Here is a 19,454-nt window from a genome sequence, read left to right as displayed (position 1 = left end):
TATTCAAAAGAGTAAGACATTATTATAAAAAATTAAAAATAGAACTACCATGTGATTCATCAATCTCACTCCTGGGTGTATATCCCAAGAAAATGAGATCAGTATGTTAGGAAATCATCAGAACTGTCCCAGTAATTGCAGTAGTACTTACAATAGCCAAGAAATAAAAACAACCGAAATTTCCATCAACTGATGAGTGGATAAAGAAAATATGGCATACACTCATGAAAGAATACTATGTAGACACAAAAAGAATGAAACCCAGTTATTTGGGGAAATTTGGATGGAACTGGAGATCCTTACATTAACTGGAATAAACCATCATCATGAGGACAAGTATCAGATGTACTCACTAATACACAGGATCTGAATATTTTAGTCATAGACACTGACAGCAGAATGATGATTACCAGGGTCTGGAGTGAATAGAAGGAAGGACAGACAGAGACTTGTTGAATCATGGATATCGAATTGCATTTAGATAGTAACAAGAAGTTCCGTTGTGTTATGATCGCTCAGTAGGGTAACTACAGAGAACCATTATATACTGAATGTTTTAAAATGCTAAAGAAAGTATTTTGAATGTTTTCATTATGAAGGAATGATAAATATTTGAGGTATAAATAGATATATTTACTTTGATTCAAACATTGTAATTCATACCTGTTTCATAACTTCGTATTACATCCCGTTTATCTGCCCCATTTTAGTTTTTATATGTCAGATCAAATAAGGGAATTTTGAATTTAAAGTATTATAGACATAGTAGTGGTTTGTGTGGCATTGTTTTAAGAAATATTATGCTTGATATAACACCAAAATCAAGAACATTAAAAGAAAATATACAGATATTTTGGAATATTTGAAAATTATATATCTGATAAAGAAATTGTATCCAGAATGCATAAAGGACCCAATAATGGAAAGAATGAAAAATGACCCAATTAAAACATGGTAAGAGGATTTAAATTTATATTTCCCCTTTATAGGTATTCAATGAAACAATGATCAGCCTCATTAGTCATTCAGAAAATTCCAATAACAACCACAATAACTTACTCCTTTGAGTCCACTCGAAGGGTAAGAATACAGAAGATAACAAGGTTTAGTGAGAATGCAGAGAAAATGTACTTCCAAAATATTGTACAAATGAATTTTCAATAATAAAACAGTCCCTTTGAAAAACTACTGGATGCTTTGAAAAATGTTACACACTAAATTAACCCAGTAATTTCACTCCTAGTTACATATCCTAGGGAGTGTAAGTATGTTCACAAAAGACTTGTGCATATATTATTCAGATTTTTCTTAAAGTAGAGGCATTAAATATTCGTAAACAGGTGAGTAGATTACAAAAATTGTAGTACAGCCATTCAATTAAATGAGAGTCAGTCACCAAAAAGAGCGGAGTACTAGCAATTGCTACAACAAAAACGATCATTTAAGCATTATTGTTAAGTGAAAGGTCAGCCGCAAGATTCCATTCATATAAAATGTCCCGAATGGTCAAGTCATAGAAATCAAAACTAGGTTAGTAGTGTTAGGGACTAGAAAGAGGAGAGAGTGGAGAGTGATTGTTAATGTGAAAAGGATTTGTGTGTGAGATGAGGAAAAATACCCTTCAAGAGTTAAAGTTAGGAGAGTTCGTTAGAATGTAGCAATTTCCTAACTCTTAACAAGCCAAATGGTATATGTGGAACAGACATTGAATGGTTCATCTATAGAGAGCTCTCTAAAAGTCAGTTCTGAAAGATCAATGGATATTGGAAAAAAGTGAGGGCAACAGTCAAGTACTAAATATTAAGAATATTTTAACTTGGTGAGGGGATGTAAAGATAGATATACAACTATTATGTCAAATTTCATAAGACAATATATGCACCTTATAATACTTTTGTTATTGAAACAGAAATGAATATTTAAATAATTGTATATATGGATGTGATTACCGGGTAATATTGACAGAAAGATCATAACTAAAATTCTAGAAGACTGAATGATATAATTTTTCTATTTTATTTTATTTTGAAAAATGTTATTGCTAACAAAATTTTTCTCTAATGAAGGTGTACAATTGGATAGTTTAACCTTTAAACATTCTATTGAAATTAAATACATTCCTTACCCCTAGTGAATTTTATAGTCCCATTAATACAATTAAAAATCACGTTTTAATTGTTTATTTCCTACAAATATTTCAGTTGTGAACATAATAAGTTCTTCAAAACTCTTTTCCATGGCTCTATCTCACAGTCCTGAATAATTTCCTCAGTACCTCCTTCATCTCCTTATTCCGTAGACTATAGATCAAAGGGTTGACAAGTGGTGTTAACACAGAATAGAACAAAGTCACAATTTTTTGCATCCCTGCTGGATTACCTGCTGTGGGACTCACATATACAACCATGATGGAGCCATAGAAGAGGGACACCACAGCCAGATGGGAGCCACACGTGGAGAAAGCCTTTTTCCGGCCTTCAGCTGAGGGGACCCTGAGCACAGCTCTGATGACCAAGGTGTAGGAGCTTGTGACGAAGAGGAAGGTGGAGAAAATGAGAACTGAGTTATACAGGGCACAGATCATTTCAGTGGTGGGAGCTGGTGAACAGGACAGTTTTATAAGGGGTCCTGGGTCACAAAGAAAGTGATCTATCGTATTGTGACAACAAAATGGGAGCTGAGAGATCAAGTAAACAGGCAAAAGAAAGCACAAAAAGCCGCACACCCAACAACAAGCACCCATTCTGAAGCATCTCTGAACAGTCATAATGGTGGCGTAGTGCAGGGGCCTGCAGATCGCAAGATACCTGTCAAAGGCCATGACAGACAAGAAGAAAGTCTCAGTGGTGCCCATGGAAAAGAAGAAGTAGAACTGCAAGAAGCAGCCAGAGAAAGAGATGGTTTTCTTTTCAGAGAAAAGGTTGGCTAGTATATTGGGAACAGTAGCGTTAATATAACACATCTCCAGGAAGGAAAAATTGGCCAGGAGGATGTACATTGGAGTTTGTAGTCGAAGGTCACATCTCACCGCACAGATAATGCACAGGTTTCCAATTAGAGTAGAGATGTATGTTCCAGAAAAGATTGAAATGAGGAGGATCTGAATATCCCGGGTGCAGGAGAAACCTAACAGAATGAATTTACTCACAGAGCTAGAGCAATTATTTATACGTGAATTTGTTTTTGTTTCTAAAGCTGCAAAGAAAAAATAAAAGAAAAGATTTCTAGATTAGAAGTAGTCTTATATACCATGATCCATTCAGAAAGAGGCCTTGAGTAGAGTCAGGATGGAATTCATGCCAAGAAGTAGCAAACTACTATGACTCGAGTCAAGTCACTTTTATAACTTGAAAATGTGCTTTGTCCTACTATAAACACTCTAAGCACAGTGTACAGAGACCCTCTGAGGTATTCAGTCAATTTATTGGTTGAGTAAAAACCAAAACCAAAACCAGATCAAACAAAAACCAACCCCCCCAAACCAAACCAACCAAACAGAAAACAAATTTATATAAGGACCTACAATTTTAGGCTGAAAAATAAATGAATAAGTTCTGAATAAATACAGCAAAGAGATACCAATGTTTCTGACATACAAAGATATTAAAGAGATTGATCTGTTGTATTTTTAAATCTATTTGTGACAGAAATAAATACCATAAAGTTGATTACAGGACAATATTTTGGTGTATTCATAGAATTTAAATATGTACTCAGTTATCAAACTGTATAGTAGACAATGTGAAATAGGAAGAAAAGGTCTAAAGGGTAGAAGGAAGTGGGAGAAGGAGGTTGGAAAGGAAAGAAGAGAAAGGAAACATATAAGAAAAGGAAAAAAATGAAAAGAAAGTCTTTCTAATAGGGAGGGATGGAGGGGTTGAATGGAGGGCAGGGAAATGTGGAAAAAATAAGAGATCATATAAAGGTTCAGATTCCCATTGATGACTGTCATCATATTGTATACCTAAAAGTACCAATAAAATTAATGAAAAAAATGTACTCAGGTTATTTTAGTTTTGTTAGGCTAAGAGATATATTTCTATATCAATTTTGGACAATTTAAGTTAATATTTAGAATAGAATTTATGAATATTTTATATAAATTCAAACACATAATTCACCTTTTCAATAAAATATACTGCTAAAATACTATTTGCACATTTAAAAAAAATGTTCACTGTAATCATTACTTGAAATGCTACCAAAAAGTAAGAAAAGAGATCTGGATAAATGAATTTTTATGTGCAAAGTTATTTGTTGTTTGAGCACTTATAAAGAAGAAATCACACATTCTTCATTTTAGATATAATGACAATTTTGAAAATACAGTATTCTTTATTCCTATCACCAGCAATGAATCCTTTCAATAAAATTAATGTAAATTTGTGAGATAAAATATGATATTTAGTTAACCTGTTTAATACGTTGTAACTGGAATAGAAAGTGAGTAATCAGCATTTGTATGATTTTTGTATGGAAAAGTAAACAATCAAAAAATTTTTTTATCAGGTGTAGGGACAGTGAGAAGGATAGGGAAAAGGGAACAAGGGAAAAGGAAAAAAACCATGAGAAAATGTAAAAATGGAATTAAAGTGTTTGAAGGGGGGGAGGGGAGGGAAGGGTGAAGAGAATGTGGGGACAAAGGGAAAAAATGAGAACCAAGACCTGGCATGTAAAGGTACAAGATCCCAGTAATGAATGTAACTGTACTGTCTACCTAGAATGTACCAATACATTCAATTTAAAAGAAAAAAAATAAAACAGGCAGTAAAGAGGAAACAATGGCAAAAAGGAAAAAAATTTATCAAGACATAATGCTTGCAGGACCTTTCAGTGATTTTTAAGATCCTTTCAAAGCAGCTATGTCAAAACAGTTCAACAGTATTCATTCCTTTATCTCTATTTTTATTTTTCTTCATTAGTAAATAGAGTTTTTTAATTCATTAAGCTTGTTGGTACATTTTCAGTATACAATATTATGACATTCATCATTGGGAGGTTTGAACTCTGCATGGTGTGTGATATCACAGCAGACCAATCAAAGAAGTAAATACAATAATCTGTTTTACATTAAGACAGACAGTAATGTAGTGACAAAAAGTTATGAATTGAAACTCCAAGACTTTTTGAAGGATTAAGGATCAAACCTAGGAAATTAACACTGAGGTACACCCAGCACTTTATTTTTTATTTTGAGAGAAAGCCTTGCTAAATTGCTTGGGCCGGGCTCGGATTCATTATCTTCTGCTTCAACCTCTCAGAGTGCTAGGATCACAGGCCTGTGACTCCAAGTCTGGATTTTTTTTCTGACATAAAGCCATTTCCCCATAAAAGTATCATTTATGGTACCACCATAATTAATTTATTGTTGCTCTTTTAGATTAATTTATAAACAAATACTTTTTAGGTTTAATTTCTAAATGGTAAATATTAATGACCATCACTGATGTAAACAGAAGCTATTTGGTGTACTTGGCAATTTATAAGATCTTAAGAGGTCCTAAACTAAACACTTGAAGGCAACTGTTCAAGATGAATCCTACCCTTTAAAGAATGACTAAGCCCCCCTTTTCTAGCTGCTGTAAATAAATTGTTGCATTGATAAAAGCTTCATGTAATCCTTGATTTGTTTCCAGTTTTCTTTGATATTAGTCTTACTTTATTTGTATAGTATGTGTGGGTTTTATGCGTCAATAGCAAATTGATTTTGAAAAAAATAACCTTCAGCAAAGAAAGCATAATCTCTTTCAATTCTGTATTTGGACGTTATGGAAAAATGAAGCTTCAGTTTGCACAAATCTGCCAAGCAATGACATAATCATTTTATTGTTGAATTGCTTTTATTTCTTTTAGTTTTTTATATAATAGAGAAATGCAAGGTAAATTAAAAGTAATGTAAATTGATTCCTATTCTTAAATTCATCATGTGTTTTTATGAAATCAAACACTTGAAACTGCAGTTTCTGAAAAACAATTTTCAAAGTTTGTTTTTTTTTTTAGAAAAGATAATATAAGGAAAAGAATGGGGACATACTTTTGTAAGTAGGAGAGGAAGAGAAGATAAAGGGAAGGGAAGGAAATGGGGAAGAAAGAAAAATCAAGATATGCCATGTGCAGGTACAAATTCCCTTTGTTGAATGTTAACATTATATATATCTAAAATGTACCAATAAAATTAATTTTTAAAAGCAAAGATATTTTTAAAAATAAGCATTGAAACAAGATAAACTATGATTTTGTGGGAAATTTTCTAAACTAGTCATTTTTATTCAAATTTCAATACAATAATATATAATATCATGAACAGATGCTGCAGCCTGGATGAATAACAATTTTTCGATGCCGGTCCACATATGTCCTTAGAATTTCTGTGTTGCCTTTGTTGATAGTTTTGAGCTTTCATTATTCAGGTTTTTCACATCATGCTTCACTCACTGCCTATATGTACGTATTTGTGTAGGAGCTATCTTTGTTCTCTGCCTATATATTTCAGTTTGATTCAGTTTCTTTCCTTAAGGGTGTGTTTGTGTGTGTGTGTGTGTGTGTGTAATTTTTTGTAATTATTTTTATTTCTATATTTTATTCAACTTTGAATATATTTTATTCAGACTTACTTCAAAAACCGCCTGGTGTATAGTCCCTTAGCTTATTTTTTTACATGTTAATGATTATATATGGAAATGAAATCTATATATTTTTTATATTTATTGATTAGTTTTTAATAAAATTTTATTTCAAAAATTGTGTGAAATATATCGTATGTCTTTTTTCAAAAGGCAAAAAGTGTTTAAAATAGCCACTGATACATACAATAATTCTGATATTTGACATATATAAAGAATTGCTTATAAAGCTAACAAACATAGAAAACATTGATAACAGACATTTCAAATTCATAAAAAATACAAAAGAACGTAATAGATTACTGCTACCTGTATTATCACTTAAAATTTATTAAACAAGGAAAAGAAAAACAGATTGATATAAGTTTAATCAAACATTTCTGAGAGTCCAAATATATAATAAGTAACCCATTAAAGATATATGTAAAATCATTAAAAATAAAGACAAAGCACCCATAATATCCAAAAGAATGCTACAGGTTCATAATTATAAGAAAAAGAATATTATAGGAGTTGATAGTGTTGGTCAGTGCTGCTGCAATGAAGAGTGTCTGACTATCTAGTGTATTCCACCAAAAAGCTATGCATGGAATCACATTCTGTAATAACATTGTCTTTCACCAAAACTCAAGACTTTATATAATATCATTCTTCACTGTTTAGCTGAGACAAAATAGTGAAATATAAATCAAAGTTAAATATTTCACTGACAAGTTTTATTAACTTTGATCATGTGTGCACCTCCAAATTTACAATCAAAATATGAATAAAATCTTGATTTCTAATCCCTAAAGTTCATAGAAAGTAACAGGACCCATGCAATATATTATTGCACATTTTACTAAAGGAGTATATGTATACTTTCATTTTCTGAAATTTTCCATTGACTTAGAGTCCAAACTCCATCATATTTTCTAAAATTCAAAGGGTAAAGCAATCCAGTAGACTTTTGAAATAACACTTTTATAAGCTCTTGTTCAAAGCCTATAGCTTTTATTCTGAAGAGAAACACATTTATAATTCACTTGCTACATGTTATAATACAAAACTAGAATAAAGTGGAGGAGTGGTAATAGGGAAAATTTGTAACTTCTTAATTACACCTTACCTGAAGATACATGAGGAATATCATAAAAATCTATGTGGTTGAACGTCATGTTCTACATTAGGTTCCAGCTCTAGTCTCATGACACGTTATAGTGTTCCAGGCTCTAGTGTGGAGACTTGTGAACCACTGAAGAGTATTTTAGGAGCTAGAACATTATGAGATTAATAAATCAAGGCCAGATGTGGTGGCACAACATGGTAATCTCAGCTCTGGGTAGGATCCCAAGGGTGAGCCCAGGGTGGCTAAGTTGGTAAGAACCTATCTCAAAATAAAAAAATAAAATAAAATAAAAATGGAGCTGGAGAAGAATCTCAGTGTGATGTCCCTGGGTTCAATCCTCAGTACAATAATAAACAAATGAAAAAAAAATCTAGCATCGAGATGGCTGTGTTTGCTAATAAAAATGGATAAGGCAAGCAGCTTCTTAATAATTAGGAAAGAATTGAGCCACATTGTCAAGACTGAAAAAAAGAAACCATTGAAACAGGAGATCTTTATCTTTTGTGATGACCATCCCTACGAAATAATCTCTAGGGAGGCAATTTATAACACAGTTCCTAATGAACGTGATCTTCTGTTCAGCAGTTTACTCACTGTGTTGACGTTTGCTTATTTTTTGTGTTTCATCATTAAGATTCCTATATGAACTATTTTTAATGATCCTATAATTATTATCAAGAACCACAAAGTACTCAGTTAGACATTGTATTGTGGTTTATTTATTTTACATTCCCTTATCACTCTTTTACTCATATTTTTAAAGACTGTTTTTGATAAAACTGGAATGACTACCTTTGTCTGGATAGCTGCTCTTTCCCTATTAGATTACTTAGGAATAGTTTATGACTTTTAAAAATTATTCGTTTGCAGCTAGTTGGGGTCCTATATGCCTCAGTTATCTGAATGTCAAATTCTTCCCCTCTGTTTGGGAAGTTTTCTGTCATTAATTCTGCAAACAGCTTTTTTAAGTCATTTTTATTTTCTCCTGCTACTTCATGTATTCCTATCAGTCTTATGTTATTCTTCTTTGCATCATCTAGGAGTTGTTTTATCGATTTCTCATGTTCTCTTACTGTTTTTAAGAGACCTCTCTTTTCATGGTCACTGACTGCAATCTTATCTTCTATATCTAAGAGCCTATCTTCGCATTCTTTTATTCTGTTGTGTACACTTTCAATAGAGTGTTTAATCTCCTGGATATCTGTTTGAATCTGTTTTATGGATTCCATTTCTTTCCTATGTTGGGCGTTTATTTTTTCCATTTCTTTCTTATGCTGGGCCTTCATGGCTTCATCATGGTCCTGAGCTCATCTATTTTTTTGTCAGTTTCTGCTCTAGAGTCTCGAATCACGACTTCCATTTTGCTCACTATCTCTATGGTTATCTGGGAAATTATTTCTATTTTGAATTTTTCTAGAGCCTGATTGATCTGTTTTGTTACTTCATGTGCTTTGAGTTCAGGGTGTCCTGGTGGTTCACTATCGGCCTTTTCATCTTTTTCTAGAGTCTAGAGCCTGATTGATCTGTTTTGTTACTTCATGTGCTTTGAGTTCAGGGTGTCCTGGTGGTTCACTATCGGCCTTTTCATCCTCATTTGCCCTACTGTTTGCCATTGGTGAGCTGGAAGTCTGTCCTTGCGTCTTGTTTAAGTGTTTTATCATTTTGGTTTTTGTTGTTGGACTGTTATTAGTAAGTATTTTCCCAAATTCATTTTCTCTAGTATTTATTCTTATTTTAGCAGTATCTTGGTTACTTCTTGCGGTTTTGCTGTCTGGGCAGGGAAGGCCTGAGAAAGTGGAAACAAATAACAAGTATTGGTAGCCTTCTGCTTGAGGCAGTTCAGTGAAATCTGTGACTAAATCTTCACAAGGAACAGCATCTCCCTCCTGGATTCTTGGGGGCTGGCTGGGCCTTTTTTCCAGATTGTTCTGCACATAGGTCAAACATTTTTCAGAGTGCTTGGGTGAAGATCGTGAGCTGCAGCATGCAGAAGTGACAGCTCAGCATATTCTTCAGTGCTGTTTTTTCCATATGTGACCCCCTAATGGACTTGTCTTACAAACCTGGGGGCCAACATCTCAGGGATAGCTAATTCTTCATTATAGAATTTCCATCAACCTCTTTTTACATATTCTCCAGTTTTCTGGGCAAAACAGTCCTTCTCTTTTGATAAGTAATTTGGGGTCTCCAAAAGGAAGGTTTCTGGGATGAACAGCAGGGCAAGGGCCCCCTTTTGTGGAGTTGTCATGGAAGCTCACTTTATTTCTTGGTATTCTTTTTTATTTCCTCTAGCTTCCGACCTTCCAGTTTTTTTGACACCTCTTGAAGTGCATAACAGCCACCTTTTTGCAAGACCATACATCAAGGAGCTGTGAAATCTCCTGTCTATGTATTTTTTCTCCAGACATTAGGAGTCCCCTCTTTACATATGGCTCTGTGGACATGTAATGTAGTAAGGAATACTTAGAGTCAATATAGATGTTAGTAATTTTTTTCATTGTCAGAAGAAAAGGCTATCAGTTCTGCATTTTAGGCTGAAGTCCCAATAGGCAGAGGTGAGGCCTCTATCACAGAGTACAGTGTCACCATCAAATACCCTGCCTAGCTCATCTTTTCCAATGTAAAATTCCTCCTATCTATGAAGTATTCAGCATTTTTGTCGCTAAGGAGTTGATATGTGATTTTTCCCCAACTCAAGAATACTTTATCCATAATCTCTGCACAGCTATGAAATGGATTGCTGGAAGAAGGGTGGCTGGGTTAAAGGGTACTTAAAATCTCTAGGGTTATGCAGGGATTTTCACATAGAAGCCCTTAACATCAGGTCATCCTTGACTTTGATAGTCAGTGATGTCTTCTCTGGTTCATCAAGGCTATAACTGAACGCGGCACTCAAATAGTCAGCTGCTGTTTCAGAGTCAGCTTGTCAGTTTCCTGGGTCAGCAGGAGAATAGCAGTAAGCATTTTAAAGTATGGAGGCCACTCCAGGGCCATAGGGTCTATTTATCTAGACAAGTACACCAACGGGCAATGCCAGGATCCTATAAACTGTGTCAGGACCCCTGTGGCCAATCCATTTGATTTGTAGATGTACAAGAAGCAAAGCTTGGTTATGTCTGACAGCCCTAGGGCTGGAGATTAGTTTAAGGCTTCTTTGACAGTTTGAATATCCTCTCCTATTTAGCATCCCAGAGAAAGGGCTTTTTTCTCTCCTCTTTGGCAGCTTCATATAAGGACTTAGCCATGAGTGAGAAATTAGTGATGCAGATGCTGCAGAAATATGCTTCCCCCAGAAACTCTCTTATCTGGCATCTGATAGTTAGGTTTGGGAGGGAACAGACATCTTGTTTTCATTCAGTGACCAATTGATGTTCCCCTTTTGTTATCTTAAAACCCAGATATTCTACTTTATTTGGTCAATTTGGGCTTTTATCTTAGACATCCTATATCTTGACTTCCAGAGAAGATGAAGAAGATTTCCGATTCCTTGGAGACAGTCCTAACAAGAGGGGGCTGTAAAAGATCATCTACATATTGTAATAAAACACAGTCACTTCCTAGTTTAGAAAAGCCCTTGAGATCAGTGGCCAATGCTTCTGGAAGATCATAAAGGAGCTCTTAAATGCCTGGGAAGCCTAGTCCAACTGAGCTATTATTTTATGCCAGTAACCTGTCCTCCCATTGGAATGCAAATGTGGCTTGACCAACTGGTGCCAAGCAGAGAAAGAGAGAGAGAGAAAGGTGTCTTTCAAGTCCAGGCAAAAAACCCAAGCAGCACTTGCTGGGATGAGCTCCATTAGTACATATGGGTTTGGCACAGTTGGGTATATGGTTTAAGTAGCCTGATTTACAGCACAAAAATTTTGTACTGGGCTATATTTATTAGTCCCGGGTTTACATACCAGCAAAAGTGGGGTGTTCCAAGAAGACTGGCTTTTGACCGGGATTCCATTTTCCATAAATCTTTTCAAATCTCCCTGGATGCCTTGTATATCTTTCCAGGGGAGGTGATATTGGTAAATTCATACAGGAGTTGCCCTTAGTCTTAGTTTTACTACTACTGGAGCTTGATTTACAGCTATTTCAGATGGATTGTCTTTAGCACATACTCTGGGAACTGTCTGTGTCAAACCATGCAGTTCATTTATTGCTGGTTGGTGTGTTTTGTCAGTGTACAGTCTTTATTCCTTAGCCTGTGGGACAGTGAGGGTTAACACAATAGCCTCTGGGTGAGTCAGATTTAAAGTCATTTTTCCTTGTATCCGAAAGGCAATTTGGGCTTGTAATTTATTAAGTAAATCTCTTCCAACCAAAGCATTTTGGAAATTCGGAAGATATAGGAATTCATGTTGGATCTCCCTTCTCTCTATAACACTGGACTAGAAAAATGGACTCTTCTCTGGAACTCCAGTGATTCCAACAATAGTCACATGGTTTTTGGATAATGATCCAATGGACTATGTCACCACAGAATGTTCAGCTCCACTATCTACCCTAGCTGATTACAGGCTCCTGCAGACCCAAAGAGATGGAGCCTAATCTGACCTAGTCCTCATTAGCTTTGGTTCCTGAAAGCCCAATTAGATCAGCACCTTGTTCTCTCTGGTAATGCCCTTTTGTGGAGGTGTCCCCTATCTTGTATTCTCCCTCATCTTTCTTGTCTTTTTCTAGACATTCATCCTTCTAATGCCCAGATGTTCTATATCATGCATACTGATTCCATGATAGTTTCTGATGGTTCCTAGATTTTGGTCTAGGCTGATCTTTACCTTGATTTTTTTATGTCCTCATTCCTTTATATCCTCTACCCTTTTCTCTGAGAGTACTGCCACCAGCAGATTTGTCTTTTATTAAGTATCCAGTTAGCTTCTTGGTTTATCTTGTCATCATAATTAACCCACATCTTAGTGGACACTTTCATGAGCTGAGTAGTATTCATATCAGCAAAACTTTCTAACTTTTGTAGTTTATGCCTGATGTTTCTCTCTTCCTGTCCCACAAAGGCAGCATTTGTCATGCACTGATTCTCAGCAGCCTTAAGATCAAAGGAAGTGGAGGCCCTGGTCATTGACTACCTCCAGTCATCACCCTATGTACCTGCCCAATTTTTCCCATCAATGGTTCCTTTGGCTGGCCACGCCACATCAAATGAGGGCTGATCAACTTCATAGAGCTTTCAACCTCTGGAGTGGGGAAATCATCTTTACTCTGTATTCCCCCATAGTCCTTTTTAAGGCTTTTATTTTAAACATACTTTCTAATGGGGTAAGTTTTGGTACTTTTTTGTCTCATATCTATTTTGTTGTAACACAAATCACTCAAGCACTTTTGCTTTAGAAACAATATGGGCTCCATTAAATTAATAAGCAAGCATACCTATTCTTGAGTCCTTTGAACAATAAGGAGTTTTTGGAAGAAAGAGAATGGGATTTCACCAAGCCAGCAAGCAAACATATATTTTCTTGATCAATCGCTTCTATATGTTTTCTTTTGACATTCATATGCTTTCCAGTCTTGCCATCATTTCTCTTTGGTCTTTTTAACAGAACAAATCTTTTTATTTTAAAATATTCTTTCATATCAAAAGTATATCTCTTGTACTCATAGGCTTTATGATATAGTTCCCCTGTCTTATTTGCTGGCTGTAGCTGCTTGCATTTTAAAGTGTCTCTTTTTTTTCTGTTCTCAGATTGTTACATTTTAAATTTGACTGGCTGCCAATAGACCTCTAAGTAATCTTGAATTAGCATTTTTATCAATAGCAGAGAGGAGAACAAGTTAACTCCATAATTACAATTCAAGAATATGTTTTAAGCACACCAATTAATATAAACATCAACTCAAAGTGAAAACCAAAATTACATATATCAATTAGCTAAAATTTATGTTTTATTTTTTTCCTATAAAACCTCCTTAGACAAAGTAGCTTTTATTTATTTGTTTATTTGGTTGTTTATTTTACTTTGGCTATTTAGCACTAGTCTGGGGCTGTTTTGGCCTTGGGATTCCCAGCGCAAAGCCAGAAGAAGAACTTTGGGCCAGCCCGTGTCCCCCCCCTCTTTTTTCCCCACTGATAGAATACATAGTTTGTAGCTGCTAGCACTGACACTGGGGCTTTAGCACAGTATATGGTCCCTGTGCTCTGATCTTGAGCATTTTCAATATGCTGGTTTGATCTGACCCCCTTTGTTGTTTTACTTATCACCCTGGCTTGGCCCCTCTCACTGCTTTGGTTTGCACTCTTTGGTACTCTTCCAGCTGTTTTCTTTTCATTTATTTACGTGGACTCATGTACTTTTCCAATTCCAGTTTTTTTTTAAACCTGATTATGGGTTTTATCAGACTCCCCTTGAGCTTGATTACCAGGCACACCCACTTTGCACATCACTCTTGCATGCAGGCCTTTCTTTCTTCTAGTTGGGGTTGTATGTTTCCTCTGACTTGGTCTAGGTCAGACTAACCCTGAACCTCTCCCATGGTGGGGCACTCTCACATCTCTAGTAACTCTACCAGCTGATTCTTGTTGAAGACCACTCCTGCTTGGGGTGCTGGTACAGTTCAATTTAATCTAGGTCAGACTACTTGGTATTTTACAGTAAATGATCAGCTGCCTACATAACAAGTTCACCCTGGGGCACCTACCTTATGAGATCTGTAGGTTTCTATTGTTCCAGATTTGTCCTGAATCTGAACAGATTCCTTTTGCACTGGTGGTGGTGGTGGTGGGACTTGGGGACTGTGGAAGGGCTAATAATCTCCCTAAACTGAAATATCACCTGGTGGTACCAGAGGTCTCAGGATTTCCATAGCTCAGGTTCCTCTCAGACCAGTAGGCCAAGAAGACATCACCTCTGTCATCTCCAGGCCCTTCAAGGTAATCAGAAATGTTGCAGGACTCCAAGAGACAGGAGAGACCAATTTCAGGTTTAAAGTGTACACTGTCTCAGCAGACTCCTGTTCAAAGGAAGAGCACTGAGCAAAGAAGTTCCATTTTTTATACATTTTGTCAAAGGGGGTAGTTTTTCTAGCGATGTAGTTTACTAGAACCAGACAAGGACAGTTTTGCAACTTTAAAAGAAGGCAGTGTGTTATGAATCATGAGAACAGAGAGTCATAAACTTTTTTTCTTATAGATCATAGCTGTCAATTTTATCTATATCAGAACAGCTACAGGGGAAGGTGCATTAACTTCAAGTTCTGCTACTTTCTTCAATTGATTTATATTTGAAGTGCTAAATGTAATGATAAGATAAACAATACAGAATAATAAAAGGTATGTGGAGGTGACAAAAAAGTAAGGTGTAAAGGGAAACTTTATGGAAATTGTCTTTTGTATTCTGAATAATTATTACATTCTCAATTTAGAAAATAATCATAAAATCAACACAGCATTATTGGTATGGAACTAAGTAGTAACAATATTAGTATATTCCTTTTGACAAATATTTCTATTTGGTGTTGTAGTGAGAGCTTTTTTGTGACATAAATTTAATATAATTAGCCCAAAAACTTGTCATTGCCTCGTGGAGGTAACATCCACTTTTATTTTTTAACTTGAAATTATACATCTCTTCTATAAACCCTTAACAGACAATAACATTAAATTATATATATTTATGTATTTATTATTAAATAAATATATATTCCCAAATGCATAACAACTTATTTATTTTCACTGACACATAATATAAGTGCCTTTTAATCCACCGTGGCCATTATCATGTGTAGCCACATCTGATCTGTGGGGTGGGGAGTGCCCCTGGCAGGTGACTTCGGGAGGTAGCTGAGCGTTGACTTTAGTGTCTACGCAGTAGTCCAGTCAGAAGGTGCGAAGAAGCTCCTCTGGGGCCAGGTTGGGGCTGAGAACAGAGAAAGGTGCTGTCCTGGCCCTGCAGGACAGGGGAGCATCTCCTCTGTCACCTTCAGTTGGCTTGGGCAACTCTGGTGTCGCAACCATGCAAGTTCAGCATAGTTGTAACTCTGGAAGATCAAAGCCTTGCTCTCCCCCGCCCCCTAGACCTTGCGTGCTGTGCTGTCATCTAAGCTCATGGGCCAGCTTTCGGCTATGGCTTGCCTGACAGGGTCCACACAGTATGTGATACGAAACTTGGGCACATGTTGGGCGATCTCCTAGGCCAGGCCCTTGGGGGTGAATGTCATGGCAGACACTGTAGGTCCTCATGGACAAGGACACAGCTGGGGCCTCCACGACCTCCAGGATGGCCTGGAGACAGTCGTCCATGTACATCATTGGGAGCCTGGTGCCAGATCTCAGGTTGCGCTCTAACTTGCCACTCTTTACAGGGTGGTGGAAAATCTGGACGGGTAGTCTGTTGTTCCTCCCTCAGGCTTGGAGTCAGTGGAAATGATATATATACACATGTAAACAACGTATCCATTAGTTATTTTGCTATAGTAATTTTAACTGCATAACATAAACAGGGAAAATGAAATATGTTTGATACTTGAGCTATATCTAAATTAGATAATGGATCATAACCTCAACAACTTTTCTGAGGCCCAATAATCATTGTCCTGGTAGGGTCTGGTTAAGTGTATAGAATTTAACATCAAATGATTACATGATCTAAGCTATTAATTATGACCTAGATCCTACCGTATTCTTCAAACTATGAATTTGGGATGCCAAATAAGAATTTTATCATCAGATGGAAATTATATATTAGAAATCAGCCTTAGTAGTTAAACAGGCATTAAAAAGTTGTATTATCTTATGGCTCAAATCCTTTAACAACCACTTCTGATCAATTTTCGTCTTTCCCTCAGTAAACACATGTGGTTAAGTGAAAAATTCAATATAAGTATTGGACTGACAATCAAATACAATGCCCTGAAATGTTGACAGTTTCATATAATGGCAAATTAGGAGTAGCAATTAGAAGTGACTAGGGATAAAAGGATAAAAATATAAAGTACAAGTTGAATAAAGTATTGTGGACAAATTTGTTATGCTGAATATGCTGCAGTACTACAAAACGGTGGGAAGAAGTTGTCCAGCTGGGAAGAAAATGGAAGTCACACATTTAGTTGTTAAAAATAATCGGGGACCTAGAAGCATTGATCTCTGTTGTTTCATGAAAACTAATTGTTTAAATGAATAAATTTTTATTTTTATTTGTTTTTATTAATACAGGTTTAGAGTCCATAATAATTACACTCATCATGGAGAGTTGGTACATGCATATATGTTAATTTTTATTCCCTTCCACTCCCCTGTCTCCTCCATTCATCTCTTGGCCTCCTTCCCTTTTGCAAATGATCTCCCTTTTCATATTATCTTTTTCTCTTTAATTTATTTATAGTTTGATTTTTCATATAAAAGAAATTTTGTGATATTTAAGCTAGTGTGTCTGACTTTTTTCACTTAACATCATGATTTCGAGGTTCATTCATTTTCCCACAGACTTCAATGTATCTTTTTTTATGACAGAGTAATTTTCCATTGTGTGTAGGTAGAAACCACATTTTCATTATCCGTTCATCTGTTGATAGACACATAGGTCACTTTCAAGATATAGCTATTATGATTCTTGTTATTAAAAACATGTATCATTGTAATACATTTTCAATTTTTTATAGCTAAAAAATTGTTAACAAAGAATCCTGGGAACAATTCAAGTGAGAGACTACTATAAGTAGAAGGAGACTGTGACAGTGTAGATATCTTCTTTGAGTATTTGCCAGACAGCCTCCAGGAATAATCACATGGAGAAGACAAGTTGTTTGTATGTTAGCATCTATTGCCAGCTTCTCTGGTGCTTTCTCATTGAGTTCCTAACAAAATAATAGGAACTAGAAATCAAATGTGGCTAAATAGCATGGAATTTGCCTTTCTCAAGAATCAGATGGTTGTAGCAGTACTGATCTATATCTGCACCCTCTGTTTTTCTCCACTCAGCCATGTGACCTCTCTTATGACAGTACTACATGATGTTTTGTTACTGTGGATTTGTGGTATGTTTTGGAATCCAGTATTGTGATACATCAGAGTTTTACTCAGAACTTTGACTGCTTAAGTTCCTTTGTGATTTCTTATGAATTAATTTTGTGGTTCTGTGAAGAATGTTACTGATATTTTCATGGAGATTAAATTGAATCTGGAGATGGCTTTAATTAATACTGTTTTTTGGAATCCTAAATATTCAGCATACTGGGTTGTCATTTTCACTTAAAATTTATGGTAATGATGAAATTGTTGAATTTATGTTCCCATGAGGATGAGTTGACTTTATATTGTAAGGTAGAGAGAAATAAATATGGCTGTTGGACCATTAGTTCTAATTATGTGCTGTCATATGTATTAGTGCACAGTTTGCAATGAATGATCAGACTAGATTGCAATTTATACCATTTCAGCAATCTTTTATTTAGTTATTAGTTTTAACATATTTTTATTTTACTGTTCATTCTTTGAGTTTCTAGTCATAGCTGTACACAAAAATATTTTCATGTATTCAACAAAGTTATTAATAAACAGAAAGACACATTTTTCATTGCCAAAATATTTATTATTTTATTATGGAAAAACATTTATTATGCTCTTTTCTCCTATTTTGAAATATACAGCATATTATTAATTCCAGTTGTCTCACAACTATGCAATGGAATACCAGAACTTATTCTTTCTATCAACCTATTGCACAATATGTTAAGACTTGCTTCCTGACTAAAATATTATCTATTTTTGGGAAAGTCCTATGAGCTGTTAATAGGAATCTGTATTCTGCATTAATTGAAAAAAATCTTTGTCAGATGTCTATTAATTCCACTGTATCTATGGCATAGTTCAGTTAATATTTTTGATTTTTTAATCTTGATTGCCTATGTATTGATAAGAATGATGTAGTAAAATCACAAGTTAACATTTTGGGGGGGCCTAAGTCATCCTTTATGTTGAGCAGTGTTTGCTGTAATAAATTGAGTGTACTCAGTTTTGGTGCATACACAATTTATTATTATTGTATCTTTTTGTTCTCCTTAACCATATGTAGTGACTGTCTTTGTTTCTTCTAATTTTACCTTAAAGTTTACTTTTTCTGATATGAGTATGTGTGGTCTTGCCTGCTTTTAGTTTGAATCTCATGAAATAGTTTTCATCCATTCACTTTTAGTCTGTGTACGTCTTTGTTGATGAAGTATGTTTCTTGTAGGCATCAAAATGTTTGTTATCCAATTTTTATTCCACTTTACCAGTTTATATCTTTTAATTGGATAATTAAAATAATTTTTATCAAGGTTATTATTGCAGGGTATGTAGTAGTTCCTGTTATTTTTAAAATATCTTTTATTTTTCCTACTTCTCACTTGCTTATCTGCTATTACTCTTTCTGCATAGGATTCCTTTAGCTGTTTTTTGCAGTGCTGGTGGCCATAAATTCCTTTCATTCATGCTTATCTTGGGAATTCTTTATTTCTCCTTTAATTCTGAGGCATGGCTTTGCTGGCTACAATAATCTAAGTTGGTAGTTATTTTCTTTTAGGATTTCAAATGCATTGTACCATTCCCTTTTGGCCTTTATTGTTTCTGCTGAAAAATGTGCAATTATTCAGATGAGTTTGTCTTTATAAATGACTCAGGAGGCTTTCAATGTTGCTCTGTATTTTTGGCATTTTATATACAACATGATATGGGGAGGTTCTTTTCTGGTCTGCCTTTTTGGAATTTTAAATGTCTTCTGTACTTGGATATATATATATATTAT

The 19,454-nt window shown here is 35.2% G+C and overlaps 2 protein-coding genes across 2 annotated transcripts in view; both read right to left on the bottom strand.

Moving 5' to 3' along the window:
* Window positions 1-2,242: 2,242 nt before the first annotated feature.
* Window positions 2,243-7,780, bottom strand: LOC104849730 (olfactory receptor 11H6-like). The gene is made up of 2 exons (XM_010606256.1): window positions 7,732-7,780; window positions 2,243-3,195 (listed from the first exon to the last, which is right to left on the bottom strand). Exons 1-2 carry the CDS (start codon window positions 7,778-7,780, stop codon window positions 2,243-2,245), a joined length of 1,002 nt encoding a protein of 333 aa, XP_010604558.1.
* Window positions 7,781-15,534: 7,754 nt separating this feature from the next.
* Window positions 15,535-19,454, bottom strand: part of LOC104849728 (olfactory receptor 4F4) — a 6,938-nt gene continuing 3,018 nt past the window's right edge. Inside the window, exon 2 of the mRNA XM_010606255.3 lies at window positions 15,535-15,688. Within this exon, the coding sequence (XP_010604557.1) occupies window positions 15,535-15,688 (154 nt within the window). The remainder of the gene's footprint in view (window positions 15,689-19,454) is intronic.

Source organism: Fukomys damarensis, unplaced genomic scaffold, assembly GCF_012274545.1.
Source record: "Fukomys damarensis isolate Sample0158 unplaced genomic scaffold, DMR_v1.0_HiC HiC_scaffold_17, whole genome shotgun sequence".
NCBI lineage: Eukaryota > Metazoa > Chordata > Mammalia > Rodentia > Bathyergidae > Fukomys > Fukomys damarensis.
This window is presented reverse-complemented; position numbering and strand designations above follow the sequence as displayed.

What these genes read in the sequence shown, in the direction of transcription:
- LOC104849730 (XM_010606256.1), bottom strand. Translation starts at nt 7,780, where the DNA reads ATGACGTTCAACCACATAGATTTTTATGATATTCCTCATGTATCTTCA. An exon ending in TATTCCTCATGTATCTTCAG is followed by an intron (nt 3,196 to 7,731) that starts GTAAGGTGTAAT and finishes TTTTCTTTGCAG; the next exon opens with CTTTAGAAACAAAAACAAAT.